The sequence below is a fragment of the Cetorhinus maximus genome, chromosome 17 (assembly GCF_964194155.1).
Source record: "Cetorhinus maximus chromosome 17, sCetMax3.hap1.1, whole genome shotgun sequence".
NCBI classification, from domain to species: domain Eukaryota; kingdom Metazoa; phylum Chordata; class Chondrichthyes; order Lamniformes; family Cetorhinidae; genus Cetorhinus; species Cetorhinus maximus.
Genome location: NC_135895.1, coordinates 3,638,365 through 3,654,422, shown reverse-complemented (window position 1 = coordinate 3,654,422; position 16,058 = coordinate 3,638,365). Strand labels below are relative to the sequence as shown.

The 16,058-nt window shown below is 44.6% G+C and overlaps 3 protein-coding genes across 6 annotated transcripts in view; 2 read left to right on the top strand and 1 right to left on the bottom strand.

The window, feature by feature from the left end:
* cryz (crystallin, zeta (quinone reductase)) overlaps nucleotides 1-16,058 on the top strand; it is a 1,066,321-nt gene that overhangs the window by 719,181 nt on the left and 331,082 nt on the right. The gene's annotated exons all lie outside the window — the stretch shown is intronic.
* slc44a5b (solute carrier family 44 member 5b) overlaps nucleotides 1-16,058 on the top strand; it is a 412,477-nt gene that overhangs the window by 320,508 nt on the left and 75,911 nt on the right. The gene's annotated exons all lie outside the window — the stretch shown is intronic.
* Nucleotides 1-16,058, bottom strand: part of lhx8a (LIM homeobox 8a) — a 35,693-nt gene that overhangs the window by 2,062 nt on the left and 17,573 nt on the right. Inside the window, exons 7-8 of the mRNA XM_078560656.1 lie at nucleotides 14,732-14,827; nucleotides 9,782-9,965 (exon numbers count right to left, since the gene is read on the bottom strand). Coding sequence (XP_078416782.1) covers nucleotides 9,782-9,965; nucleotides 14,732-14,827 — 280 coding nt within the window. The remainder of the gene's footprint in view (nucleotides 1-9,781; nucleotides 9,966-14,731; nucleotides 14,828-16,058) is intronic.

The window sequence follows — 16,058 nt, the reverse complement described above, 5'->3', positions numbered from 1 at the left end:
TTACTTGCTGCACTTGCATACTAACTTTGTGACTCATGCACGAGGACACCTAGATCCCTCTGCACCCGTTCTCCAATTAAGTTCTTCCTGACAAAGTGAACTTCACATTTTCCCACATTAAACTCCATTTGCCAGGTCTTTGCCCACTCAACCTATCTATATTCATCTGCAACCTCAGGTCCTCTTCACAACATACTTTCCTACCTATCTTGCGTCATCTGAAAATTTAGCTACCATGTCTTCACTCCCCTCACCCAAGTCATCAATGTAAATCGTAAAACGTTGAGGTCCCAATACAAACCCCTGTGGGATACCACTCATCACATCCTGACATTCAGAAAAAGGGCCATTTATGCATACTCTCTGCTTTGCCAGCCAGCCAATGTTCTATCCATGCTAATATGTTACCCACTACACCATGTGCTTTTATTTTCTGTAATAATCTTTGATATGGCACCTTATCAAATGCCTTCTTGAAATCCAAGTACAGTACATCTACAAGCTTCCCTTTATTCACTGCACGTTACTCCTTCAAAAAAACTCAAATTGGTTAAACATGATTTTCCTTTCACAAAACCATGCCGACTCTTCTATTGCCTTGAACTCTAAGCGGCCAGCGATAACCTCCTTAAGGATCGATTCTAATAACTTGCCCACAACAGACATCAAGCTAAACAGCCTATAGTTTCCTGTTTTCTGCCTCCCTCCCTTCTTGGAGAGGGGTTATATTTGCTACTTTCCAGAATCTAGCAAATTTTGGAAAATTAACACCAGCACATCAACTACCTCATTAGCCACCTCTTTTAAGACCCTAGGGCAAAGTCCATTGGGATCCGGAGACTTGCCAGCCCACAGCTCCAGTTCGCTCAGTACCATTTCCCTAGTGATTTCAATTTCAGAATCACAGAATCTCAGTGCAGAAGAGGCCCTTCGGCCCATCGAGTCTGCACCGACACGTGAGAAACACGTGACCTACCTACCTAATTCTATTTAACAGCGCTTGGCCCATAGCCTTGAATGTTATAACATGCCAAGTGTTCTTCCAGGTACTTTTTAAAGGATATGAGAGAACCCACCTCCACCACCCTCCCAGGCAGTGCATTCCAGACCGTCACCAACTCTGGGTAAAAAAGTTTTTCCTCACATCCCCACTAAACCTCCTGCCCCTCACCTTGAGCTTATGCCCCCTTGTGACTGACCCTTCAACTAAGGGGAACAGCTGCTCCCTATCCACCCTGTCCACGCCCCTCAATCAGGTCGCCCCTCAGTCTTCTCTGCTCCAATGAAATCAACCCAAGTCTATCCAACCTCTCTTCATAACTTAAATGTTTCATCCCAGGCAACATCCTGGTGAATCTCCTCTGCACCCCCTCCAATGCAATCACATCCTTCCTATAATGCTGTGACTAGAACTGCGCACAGTAGTCCAGCTGTGGCCTCGCCAAGGTTCTATACAACTCCAACATGACCTGCCTACTTTTGTAATCTATGCCTCGATTGATAAAGGCAAGTGTCCCATATGCCTTTTTCACCACACCAATAACATGCCCCTCCACTTTCAGAGATCTATGGACATACACGCCAAGGTCCCTTTGACCCTCAGAACTTCCTAGTGTCATGCCGTTCATTGGAAGGAGTAATTTGACAAGGAAGTATTCAAAGTGTATCACCTCACACTTCAGGGTTAAATGCCATCTGCCACTTATCTGCCCATTTTACCATCCCGTCTATATCTTCCTGTAGCCCAAGACACTCAACCTCACTATTAACCACCCGGCCAACCTTTGTGTCATCCGCAAACTTAATACTCCCCCCCCCACATAGTCACCTATGTCATTTATATAAATGACAAATAATAGGGGACCAAGCACAGATCCCTGTGGTACGCCACTGGACACTGGCTTCCAGTCACTAAAGCATCCTTCTGTCATCACCCTCCGTCTCCTACAACCAAGCCAATTTTGAATCTACCTTATCAAATTACCCTGTATCCCATGTGCATTTGCCTTCTTTATAAGTCTCCCATGTGGGACCTTGTCAAAGGCTTTGCTGAAATCCATATAAACTACATCAACTGCACTATCCTCATCTACATACCTGGTCACCTCCTCCAAAAATTCAATCAAATTTGTTAGGCATGACCTCCCTCTGACAAAGCCATGCTGACTATCCCGAGTAAACCTTGCCTCTCCAAGTGGAGATAGATCATCTCCTTCAGAACTTTCTCCAATAGTTTCCCTACCACTGACATGAGACTCGCTGGCCTGTAGTTCCCTGGTTTATCTCTACAACTCTTCTTAAATAGCAGAACCACATTAGCTGTTCTCCAGTCCTCTGGCACCTCCCCCATGGCCAGAGAGGAATTAAAAATTTGGGTCAGAGCCCCTGAGATCTCCTCCCTTGCCTCCCTCAGCAGTCTGGGACACAAATTATCTGGACCTGGAGATTTGTCCACTTTTAAGCCTGCCAACACCTCCAATACCTTGTCACTCCCTATATCAATTTGTTTAAGAACCTCGCAGTCTCTCTCCCAGAGTTCGATACCTTCGTCCTCATTCTCTTGGGTGAAGATGGATGTGAAGTATTCGTTCAACACTCTAGTGATGTCCTCTGGCTCCACCCATAGATTGCCCCCTTGGTCCCTTTTGGGCCCTACTCTTTCCCTGGTTATCCTCTTCCCATTAATATACTTATAGAATATCTTGGGATTTACCCTACTTTTACCAGCCAGAGTTTTCTCATATCCCCTCTTTGCTCTCCTAATTGCTTTCTTAAACTCCACCCTGCATTTTCTGTATTCCACTAATGCCTCCACTAAATTGCTTCCCTTGTATCTGCTAAAAGCCTCTTTTCCTTCTCATCGTAACCTGATTACCTCTGGTCATCCATGGTTTTCTGGGCTTGTTACTCCTTCCTATCACTCTAGGGGGAACATGTTGAGCCTGTACCCTCCCCATTGCCTTTTTGAACACCCCCCACTGCTCCTCTGTAGATTTCCCCACAAGTAGCTGTTCCCAGTCTACCTTGGCCAGATCCTGCCTTATTTTACTAAAATCCACTCTCCCCCAATCCAAAACATTTTTTTTGCAACTTGTCTATTTCTTTGTCCATAACAAACTTAAACTGTACCATGTTGTGGTCGCTATCACTAAAATGCTCCCCCATCACCACCTCAGCCATCTGTCCGGCTTCATTCCCCAGAATTAGGTCCAGCACTGAGCCATCCCTTGCTGGACCCTCTACATATTGACAATTTCACCAAGTTCCTCTCTCCCTTTCACCTCCTGATTTGCAGCTATTAATGGGATGATTTTGTATCCTCTATATAGTGAACATAGAAGCAAAATATTTGTTCATTTCTTTATCTATTAACTCCCACTGTCACTCTCTAAAGAGCCAACACCCATTTTATTTGCCCTTCCTGTTTAAATACCTGTAGAAACTAATTTCTAGCTAGCTTCTTCTCACTAATTTCTTCCTCCTGGTTAACCTTTGGACATTCTCTGTTCTTTATATTCTGTCCAATCATCTGTCCTGCCACTCATTTTTGCAGACTTGTATGCTTTTTCCTTAAGTTTGATGCTTTCCTTAACATCTCTAGTTAACCAGAGGTTGTGGGCCCTCCCCTTAGAATTTTTCTTTGCAATAGGAATGTACTTATTCTGAACACTCTGGAATATCTCATTAAATGTCTGCCACTGCTTCACTATTGATCTATCCTCTAGTCTAGTTTCCCAGTTCACTTCAGCTAGCTCAGCTTTTATCCCCATATAGTTGCCCTTATTTAAGTTTAAGACCCACTCTTCTCCCTTTCAAACTGGATGTAAAGCTTAATCATATTGTGGTCGCTGCTACCTAGGGATGCCTTTACTCTGAGGTCATTAAGTAATCCTGTCATGTTACATAATACCAAGTCTAATAGGTTGGTTGCAGAATATGCTGCTCTAAGAAACTATCTTGAAAGCATTCTAAGAACTCTTCATCCAGGCTATGACTGCCAATCTGATTTTTCCAGTTTGTGTAGATTAAAATCACCCATGATTATTACGGTCCCTTTATCACAAGCACACATTTTCTCTTGAATACTTGGTCCTACACTGTGGCTACTGTTAGGGGGCCTGTAGACCCACAATGACTTTCCCCCTACTATTCCTCATCTCCACCCAAACCTTTTCCTTTTCCTAAAAGAGAGTGAACCAGATATTTGATGGTCATCATTTGAGACTATCTTTCAATTCCAGTCTTATGAATCGAATGTAAATTCTACCAGCTGCCAGAGTGGGATTTGAACCCATGTCTCGGTCTCTGGGTTACCTGTCCAGTGACATTACATTTCACCCTTTTACAACCAAAATTAGCGCAAACCATTTCCTTTCACTCAAGAAAGCTTGCAATGTTGGTTTGCAACGTTTCTTTCAAACTCCCCAAACCATCGCTGACCAGGCCTGCAAGAAAAATGTTTACACCACATTCCAATGTCTCAAAAGTACAGATTCAGTAAGTGGGTTACTCAGCCCCTCAAGCCTATCCTGCCAATCAATTGAATGGCAGAACAAGCAGAGGGACTGAATGGTCTACTCCCTTGGCCCCATGTTTAGAGGACAGCAGCTCACAAGAGGTCACAACAGAAAGGAGAAATACCACACAAGACTAAGACCTTAAAAAACATTTATCAAATTCATGTTCTCTTCCTCTTGGCCATTCTTTGAAACAAAACAGGACAAATTGCCTGGCCATTAGTAATGTTTTGCAAGCAATTAAGCCTTAAAAAAAAAAAAAAAAAAATTGGTAATAAGTTTGTTGTTCAAGAATGTTCAAGCACACCCAAAATGAATCAACTCCACAACAGACTAATTAATTAGCTGTTAGAAAACTAACATTGAAGGGAATGAAATACACCAAAATCTTCCAACATTACATTTTAAAATCGGATATGACAAGTTAAATTTATGGTTGCTAAATCAAAATCCTCGAATTCCTAACCAAACACTGTGGGAATACCATGACCAACATTTATTGCCCATCTCTAGTTGCTCTAAGTGGAGGAGGGTAGCCAGGAGCAGATCGAGGTTCACTGGGCCATTTTATAAGGCAGCCGTGTTGGCATGGAATTGGAGTCGTAATTCTTCGCTAAAAGGATTTTGACAAACCAGTCAGGGCTTTACAATTTCATGATCACTTGTACAAATACAAGCTATTTTCAGATTTCATTTAATTAAAATTGCAGTTTCAGATTCAGTGACAGGATTTGAATTCACATTCTCTGGGATTTTTTTGAAAATAAAACAGCAACAAGCACTATGTTACCAGACCTGGCAATATGCAGAACTGATATAGCTGGGGAACTCAAACTTAGAGTAGTAGTTTTTTTTTTACATATAAAAAAATTCTAATTCCAAGAACAAGGTTTGTTGAGACATTGGAAAGAAAGAAACACACATGCTCCAGACATGCCAAAGCAATGAAGTACCTTAAGAAATTGAGTCACTTGTGCAGGAAATATGACAACTAATTTGCACACAGCCAAGGTCCCAAAAATAGCAATGTGACAAGGTGGTGGAGGAGTGGGGGAGGAATGCATATGTTGGAAAGAGTGGTGTAGTGGTAATGTTGCTGGACTTGTAATCCAGAGGCCTGGACTAATGCTCTGGGTTCAAATCCCACCACAGCAGCTGGTGGAATATGAATTCAATTAATAAAATCTGGAATTTAAAAAACTAGTCTCCGTAACGGTGACCAGATTGTTGTAGAAAAATCTGCCATCTTTGCCGAGCATACAAATGACTCTAGATAGTAACTGATTAGCTGCTCTCTGAAGTGGCCTAATAAGCCACACAGTTGTATCAAGCCACTACAAGGGAGTCAAAATGGACCAACTAGCATTAACCAAAGCACCAGAAACAACTGCACACCTTTCCGTTAACCCTGTAAAGTTCTCTTACTGATATGTGAGGGTTTGTGCCAAGGCTGGAATAGCTGTCCCAAAGACTAGTTAAGCAACAGCCCAACTCATTATAAAGGCATGGTTTGATGAGTAGGACCAAACATTTCATCACTATCCCAGACAGGACAGACCTACCAGAGGTGGTGGCAGTGACATGCAGTCAGGAGGGAGCCCTCAACATTGAGGTCACATGGCAAACAGGTCAAACATGGGCAAAGAATCATCTATTATTTGAGGGAGTGAACACCTATGAAGTAAGAGTGTGGCAAGGACACAAAGCATTCTGGGGGGGTGGGATGCCATTGCCCTCCTAAATGGCCAAGTAAGCCACTCAGTTGTATCAAAACCACTATAAATATCTAAAAAAAGACAAACCACCATCTACCAATGCACTGGAAATGACAATGACACACCCAGCCCTGTCAACCCTGCCTATCCTCTTTACTAACATCTGGGAGCTTGAGCCAAAATTAGGAGAGTTGTCTCAGACATCAAGCAGCAACCTGACAGTCATGCTCAACCAGGCCCAAGTATGTCCTGCCTTCTGACAGGAGACACCCACCAAAGGTGCGGCAGTGGTAAACAATCAAGAGGGAGTTGCCCTGGGAGTCTTCAATAACAACTCCGGACCCAATGAAGTCCCATGACATCAGGTCAAACATGGGCAAAGAAACTTCCAGCTGGTTACCACCTACTGTCCCCATCACCACTTCCCATCTTGATGAATCAATACTCCATGCTGAACACCACTTGGAGGAAGCACCAAGGGTGGCAAGGCCACAGAACACACTCGTAGTGATGGACAAGTCTCCTATTGAGTGGCTCAGTAGCATCACTACTGACCAAGCTGCCTGCGTTCTACAGGACATAGCTGCTAGATTGGGTCTGCAGCAGCTGGCAAGGAAAAACTACTTGGCCTGGTCCTCACCAATCCTGCCAGAGATGTATCTGTCCACGACAGCATTGGAAAGAGTGACCACCGCACAGTCCTGGCGGAGACAAAGCCCTGTCTTCACACATTGAGGATGCCCTCAATCATGTTGTATGGAACTACCCACCATGCTAAAATGCAAAAGATTTCAAACAGATCCAGCAACTCAAAACTAGACATTCATGAGGCGCTGTGGGCCATCAACAACAGCAGAATTGTACTCAAACACAATCTGTAACCTCATGGCCCAGCATATCCCCCACTACCATTACCATCAAGCTAGGGGATCAATCCTGGTTGAATGAAGAGTGCAGGAGGGCATGCCAGGAGCAACACCAGGGATACCTAAAAATGTCGACCTGATGAAGCTATAACACAGGGCTACTTGCGTGCCAAACAGCATGAGTAGCAAGTGATAGACCGAGCTAAGCAATCCCACAACCAAAGGATTAGATCTAAGTTCTTCAGTCCTGCCACATCCAGTCATGACAATTAAACAACTCACTGGAGGTGATGGCTCCACAGATATCTCCCAGGCTCAAAGGGGGAGCCCAGCATTTCAGTGCAGAAAATAAGGCTGAAGTTACAACAATCTTCAGCCAGAAGTGCCGAGTGGATGATCCATCTCAGCCTCCTCCTGAGGTCCCCAGCATCACAGGTGCCAGTCTTCAGCCAATTCAATTCAGTCCACGTGATATCAAGAAATGGCTAAAGGCACTGGTTACGGCAAAGGCTATGGGCCCTGACAATGGTACTGAAGACTCATGCTCCAGAATCAACTGCTCCTTTAGCCAAGCTGTTGCAGTACAGCTACAACACTAGCACCTACCTGGCAGTGTGGAAAATCACACAGGGTGTCCTGTCCACATAAAGCAGGACAAATTCAACCTGGCCAATTACTGCCCCATCAGTCTACTCTCTATCATCAACAGTGCTAGCAACAGCACTTACTCAGCAATAACTTGCTCACTGACACTCAGTTTGGGTTCTGCCAGGGTCACTCAACTCCTGACCTCACACATGGACAAAAGAGCTAAACTTTGAGGCGAGGAGATCTGCCTTTGACATCAAGGCAGCACTTGACAGAATGAGACATAAAGGAGCCGAGTAAAATTGAAGTCAATGGAAATAAGGGGAAAAACTCTCCACTGGTTTGAGTTATGCCTAACAAATAATGATGATTGTGGTTGTTGGAGGTCAATCATCTCAGCTCCAGGACATCACTACAGGAGTTCCTCATAGTAGGTCCTAGGCCCAATCATCTTCAGTGGCGTCAGTGACCCTCCTGCCATAAGATCCGAAGTGGAAATGTTTGATGACTGCAATGTTCAGCACCATTCACACTTCAGTGTTCATTTGCAGCAAGACGTGGACAACATAGAGGCTTGAGCTAGTGTGTTACAACTGTTGTCACTTAGGTGCAGGCAATGACCATTTCCAATGAGAACACTTAAATCATCTCCCCTTGACATTCAATGGCATAAACAATGAATCCCCCAGCTTCAATATCCTGGGGGGGTTACCATTGACCAGATACTGTACAGCCATGAATACCATGGCTGCATGAGTGGGTCAGAGGTGAGTAACTCACCTCAAGTCCCCAAAGCCTATCCACCATCTACAAGGTACAAGTCTACAGTACAAGAATACTCTCCACTTGCCTGGATGAGTGCAGCTCCAACAAAAGCTCAATAACATCCAGCACAAGCAGCCCACTTGATCAGCACCCCATTTACCACTGATACACAGTAGCAGCAGTGTATACCATCTACACAAGGATGCACTGCAGCAACTCACCAAGCCTCTTCAACAGCATCTTCCAAACCCACCACCTCAAAGCACATGAATAGCAGATGCTTGGATACACCACCACCTAGAAGTTCCCCTCCAAGCCACTCACCATCCTGACTTAGAAATATATCACCATTCCTTCACTGTTGCTGAGTCAAAATCCTGGAACTTGCTCCCTAACAGCACTGAGGGTGTACCTACACCACATGGGCTGCAGCAGTTCAAGAAGGAGAGGGTCCAGAGGATGTTCACGAAAACGATCCCAGGAATGAAAAGCTAACATATGAGTAACGTTTGAGGACTCTGGGTCTATACTCGATGGAGTTTAGAAGGATGAGGGGGGGATCTGATTGAAACTTACAGAATACTGAAAGGCCTGGATAGAGTGGACATGGGGAAGATGTTTCCATTAGTAGGAGAGACTAGGACCCGAGGGCACAGCTTCAGAGTAAAGGGAAGACCTTTTAAAACAGAGATGAGGAGGAACTTCTTTAGCCAGAGAGTGGTGAATCTATGGAATTCATTGCCACAGAAGGCTGTGGAGGCCAGGTCATTGAGTGTATTTAAGAGCGAGATAGATAGGTTCTTGATTGGTAAGGGGATCAAAGGTTACAGGGAGAAGGCGGGAGAATGGGGTTGAGAAACTTATCAGCCATGATTGAATGGCAGAGCAGACTCAATGGGCCAAATGGCCTAATTTCTGGTCCTATGTCTTATGGTCTTATAAGGCAGCTCACCACCACCTTCTCAAAGGCAACCAGGGATGGGCAATAAATGCTGTCCTTGCTAGTTATGCCCACATCCAATGAAAGAATAAAGAAACTGAAACAATATCACAAAATACATGAGAGAGAAATATTGACCAGGACACTGGGAGAACTTTGTTGCCCTTCAAGGATGTCATGAGACCTCTTAACATCCACCTCAGCCTCATCTGAAAAATGGCACTTCCCAATAGTGCAGCACTCTGGAGTACCGGCACTGGGAGTGTAGGCCTAGATTTTTTTTTTACTTGAGCCTCGAAAGTAACTCAGGAGGACGACGCTGTGCTACTCAGTAAGCCAATGGGCACACGAGGCCATAATCCATTTACCCCCTTTTTCTAATGAACTTACATTCCATGTAGGTGTGTAAGGCAGTCAACATCTGCCCATCTGGTGCTACGTATGCAGAGTAGGTCATTTCGTCCAGCATTGGTGGCGAGACTCTCTCCTGTTGTGCTCCTGTCACTGGGGCTGTCGACAGGTGGTTCGGACTCACATTCTTCTTATGACGTGCTCTGCAGTTCTGAAACCAAACCTGTAAACATCATGTTGCCAATTTAGAAAAAAATATTGCAAAAAAATGACACTCAAGAGATCCATTGATCAAGTAACAATGATTGGCTTGCAGCCAAAAAGCTTAACACATTCTCAATCAATCAATCTCAACAGAGGCCATTTGCCCCTGGGGGACTGTTCAGTGGTCAGTCCCACTAATACTGTTTTAGGCAGATTTAGATTAATCTGAGACGGGTAGATTTGGTGAGGGGGAATTCAAGCAATTTCCTCTGCTCTTGTTGGCTCTCTCACCAGCTATCTTCAGGACTCTTGGTGATGGGCACTAATCCTCCACCCAGAGTACATTGTGCCCTCATCACTCAGTACTTCTTCCAAGCAGTGTTCAGCATGGAGTACTACTTATTCATCAGCTGAGTGAGGGCAGTAAGGGGTAATCAGCAGGAGGTTTGACCTAATGCCTTGAGACTTCATGGGCTCTGGAGTCAATGCTGAGGACTCCCAGGGCCACTCCCTCCCTCCCATATACCACTTGTGCCACTGGGATAGGACATACCCAGGATGGTGATGGAGGAGTTCGGGACATTGGCTGTAGGAGTATGACTAGGTCCTTGACTAGTCCGTGGGACTGCTCTCCAACTTTGGCACAAATCCCCAGATGTTAGTAAGGACTTTGCAAGGTCAACTGGGCAGGTGTGCTATTGTTGAATGCAATGCCCAGTTTAATGCCAGGTGATGCATTCAGTTTTATTCTTACTGTGCTTTTCTGTAGCAGTTTAATTCAACTAAGTTACTTTGCTAGGTCGTTTCAGAGGGCAGTTAAGAGTCAACCACATTGACTCCAGACTGACAGCACATATAGGCCCGACAGGGCAAGGACAAAAAATTTCCTTCCTTATTATTTCTTACTATAGTGCTGTCTCTCCGAATCCTTCGTATATCTTTTCTCCCCTTTATAATGCCATAACCCCTTCCTATCCATCAGCCAAATTAGTTTAAACCTTCTCCCAGAATTAGTAAAACACCCAGTGAAGCCACTGCTCCCAGCTCAAGTGTAACCCATCCATCCTGTATAGGTCCCATCTATAGGATGGAGGATGTTACTCCTTGAGAGAGACTAGAACTAGGGGACACAGTTTAAAAATAAGGGGTCTCAAATGGAGATTTTTTTTCTGAGGGTTGTTAGTCTGTTGCATTCTCTTCCTAGAGAGGAGTGGGGGCTGGGTCATTGAATATTTTTAAGGCAGAGTTAGATTCTTGACTGACAAGGGAGTCAATCCAAGGGTACAGGGGTAGACAGGAAAGCAGAGTTGAGGCCACAGTCAGATCACCCATGATCTTATCAAATGGTGGGGTAGGCTCAAGGGGTATCTTACACCTGCTCCTAATTTGTATGTTCTTTGTACCTCTTCCAGAAACAGCCCCTGCCCCAGCTCTCCCATCATATATTCGCCAGCTGAATATCTGCTATACTTATATACTCACTAGTTATCTACTTGCCATGTTTAGTGGGAGTGGTGGTTTACAATTACTGTACATTACATGTGGCACCACATGCACAGGAAGTGTGCACCACTGACATCATGTGTGCGCCCATTGTTGCTGCCTCCTGCTCCCTGTCCCATCACACACACCCCCACCCCGCCCCCACCTCGCTCACTCCGGAGACAGTGAACAGTGTGGCGATTGCTTGGAAGTGCCTCTTGCTCACTGCCCTGAACTCAGCACACCCCTCCACCACCCTGCCCCCTCCACCCTGCTCGCCCATGAGGCACTGGACAGTGGGGCAGTGATTGACGTCCTGGCAGTGACGTCGCAGGAACTGTGGCACATGTGACGAGTGCACTCCCTGCAGCTGCGGTGGTGCAGACACAGCCTTGCGTTAATAAGTGAAGCGGTACTGAATTCAGATGAGAAACACTCTTCTAGTTGCTAGATTCTTCAGTGCAACAATCCAAGTGAAGAAGCCATTGAGTAATTAATTCAACAGTTTATACTTACATAACACCAAGTCTCAGGGTGCCTCACAGGAGTGATTACCAAGCAAAATTTGACACTGAGCCACAAGGTGATATTCCAAAACACATCCAGTAAGAAAAGGTTGGTTTTAAGGAGCATCTTAGAGAGGTGGAGAATTCCAGAACTTAAGGGCCCAGACAGCTGAAGGCATGGCCACCAACACAGTGGAACAATTAAAATCAGGGATGCAGCAGAAACTGGGATTGGAGGAGTACAGGATCCAAAAGGTGGTGGGGCTGGAGAAGGGAGATGCTTTTGAAAGCAAAAGTTAACAATTTAAGAAATCAAGGTGCTGCTCAGGAGCCAGTTTAGGTTAGTGAGAACAGTCAGTTTTGTGATGAACATTTGAGAGCTACAAATCAGTCATTCAGATAATTTTAAACAATTAGTAAACCCAACATATTTGTTTAGAAAAATTAGGCAAGTGCCTTGGTTGCATTAGCTGAACATACTACCAGGCTTAAGATATAAAATATTACTGCTATCAACAATACAGCAATAATAATAATAATAAAATACAATACAGCACCTCTTGACATTGAAACATTAAAAGGTTCTTCATATGGTTGAAAGGGGAACCAAACAGGAATGCTGAACAGTGACTTTGGAGGATGACCAAAATATGTATATACGAACATACAGACATACAAATTAGAGTAGGCCATTTGGCCCCTCGAGCCTGCTCCGCCATTCAATAAGGTCATAGCTGATTGGATTGCAGCCTCAACTTCACATTCCACCCACCCTCAATCCCCGACCCTGCCTCCACCACTCAGTGCCAAAGATTCACGACCTTCAGAAAATATTTCCCCTCATCTACCTTAAATGGGAGATCCCTTATTTTTTAAACTGTGTCCCTAGTTCTAGTCTCCCCCTGGAGAAATATCCTGTCAGCATCCACCATGTCAAGTACCCTCAGGATCTTGTATGTTTCAAGATGATCACCCCTCATTCTTCTAAACTCCAATGGATACAGGCCCAACCTGTCCTCAGAAGATAACCTCCCCATCCCAGGATGGAGTTGAGAACACCCTCTCTGAACTGCTTCTAACACATTTATATCCTTTCTTAAATAAGGAGGCCAAAAACTGTACTCCAGGTGTGGTCTCACCAACTCCCTGTACAACTACAGCAAAATATCCTCGCTTTTATATTCCATTCCCCTTGCAAAAAAAAATTACAACATTCCATTTACCTTCCTAGTCACTTGCTGTACCAACTTTCCCCTCATTCATGTACCAGGACACCCAGATCCCTCTGTACCAGAGGTCTGCAATATCTCTTGCCATTTAAATAATATGTTGCTTTTCTAATCTCCCTGCCAAAGTGGACAACTTCACATTTTCCTACATGACACTCCATCTGCCAAATTTTTGTCCATTCACTTAACCAACCTTTGCAGATTCCTCACATCCTCTTCACAACTTACTTTCCTGCCTGTCTTCAGGTGGTGGTCAGCCTGGATTAATGCGCTGAAGCCCACAGAATGGAACTCAACCTACAGCTTCGACTGGGACATGAGAGCAACCAACAGACAGCTTACACCACTGTCACTAGGGGTTTCTATAAGTCATTGAAAAAAAACTTAGGTAATGGGGTATTAGGGATTAGAGAAACCCATGAGCTCTAATTCATTCATGGGGTGTGGGCTTCACTGGCTAGGCCAGCATTTATTGCCCATCCCTAGTTGCCCTTAAGGTGGTGGTGAGCTGCCTTCTTGAGCCACTGCAGTCCATGCAGTGTAGGTACACCCACAGCACTGTTAGGGAGTTTCAGGATTTTGACCCAGTGACAGTGAAGGAACAGCGATATATTTCCAAGTCAGGATGGTGAGTGACTTGGAGGGGAACTTCCAGGTGGTGGCGTTCCTATGTATCCACTGCCCTTGTCCTTCTAGATGGTAGCAGTTATGGGTTTGGAAGGTGCCTTGGTGAATTCCTGTAGTGCATATTGTAGATGGTACCCTTTGCCGCTGTGCGTCGGTGCTGGAGGGAGCTTTGTCCTGGATGGTGTCAAGCTTCTTGAGTGTTGTGGGAGCTGCACTCCAGGCAAATGGGGAGAATTCCATCACACTCCTGACTTCTGCCTTGTAGATGGTGGACAGGCTTTGGGGAGTCAGGTGGTGAGTTACTCTTCACAGGATTCCTAGCCTCTGACCTGCTCTTGTAGCCACAGTATTTATATGGCCAGTTCAGTTCAGTTTCTGGTCAATGGTAATGCCCAGGATATTGATAGTGGGGGATTCAGTGACGGTAATGCCATTGAACATAAGGGGCAATGGCTGGATTCTCCCCTTGCTGGAGATGGTCATTGCCTGACACTTGTGTGGTGCAAATGTTATTTGCTACTTGTAAGTCCAAGCTTGGATATTGCCCAGGTCTTGCTGCATTTGGATATGGACTGCTTCAGTATGAGGAGTTGCAAATGGTGAACATCATGCAATCAGCAAACATCTTCACTTCTGACCCTATGATGGAAGGAAGGTCACTGATGAAGCAGCTGAAGATGGTTGGGCCAAGGACACTACCCTGAGGAACTCCTGCGGTGATGTCCTTGAGCAGAGATAACTGACCTCCAACAACCACAACCATCTTCCTTTGTGCTAGGTATGACTCCAACCAGCGGAGAGTTTTCCCCCATGACTCCCATTGACTCCAGTTTAGCTAGGGCTCCTTGATGATCACATCTAGGTTAAAGCCTTTTGAACTCTGATCATCTTACACAACAAGGTCATTTCAACTTCAAGAGTAATCTTTGAAATGGTCTCACCTGTATTACTCGCCTGCTTAAACCAGTTCTGTCTGCAAGTTTTTGGAGTGTTTGTGCATCTGGATTGTTGTCTTGTGAAAACTGTGCTTGCATTATCTGTAAAACAAGAATGAGCTGTACAGTTTTAAACAAGTCTTTTAGTAATTAGCCTAGAATTCCTGCCCATTTTAAACCCGTTTATCAAAAGTGAGCAAAACACAATAGATGCTGGAACCCTGAAATAACACACAATGTTGGAAATACTCAAAAGGTCTTGCAGCACAAGTGGAGAAACAGTTGACGTTTCAGGTTGATGACCTTTCATCAGAACTAGAAAAAGTCAGTGACGGAACAGGTTTAAACAAATTCCAGATCCTTTCCACTTATGATGCAAGGCCATTGACCCAAAACGTCAATTCTCTTCACACATGCTACCAGACCTCAAGTATTTCCAGCATTTTCTGTTATTTTAGAAAGGTAGCTTGCAGGTCAAGAAAAACCTGTCTCTCTAGGATAATGTCAGTGTAATATTTTCTCCCAGCCTTAAAAACGTCACCTAGGAATCTGGTTTTTAAATTTGCGGCAGAGTGTGGCCTGATGCTTAAGAAAACGAACCCCATTTATTAGCGCTGCTCACAACCTCAAACCATTCCAAAGCACTTTTACAGCCCATGAAGTACTTCCTAAGTGTAGTCACCATTGCAATGCAGGAAACATATAGGCCACGTTGAGCACAAGCTCCCATATACAGCAAGGAGCAAACGACCAGATAAGCTTTTTTTTTTAAAGTTACGTATTCAAAGGGTGAATGTTGGCCCCAGACATCAGGGAGAGCACTCCTGGTTCTTCTTCCAAAAATGCCATGGGGTCTTTTACACTCACTGAAGACACCATAATAGAATAATTTAATTGAAAGAAAGAAATTTAAAAAAATCTGGTCTCAATAACTGTGACCATAAAGCTAGGTTTCAATGTTAAAACCTATCTGGTTCTTTTGGGGAAGGAAATCTGCTGACCTTAAGTCTGGCCTACATGCGACACCAGCCCCACACTAACAGCTTTGACCTTTAATTGCCCTATGAAATAATCCAGCAAACTACTTGATTCAGGGTGACAGCTTTTTTACGCCCCGCCCGCCCCCCCCCAAAACAAAATTCATTCATTGGTTGTGGGCATCACTGGCTAGGCCAGCATTTATTGCCCATCCCTAATTGCCCTGGAGGTGGTGGTGGTGAGCCACCTTCTTGAACTGCTGCAGTCCATGTGGTGTAGGTTCCAGGCATTTAAGAATCAACCACATTGCTCATCACTAAAGGGAAATAAATTCTTGTCCCACCAGCAACGTCCA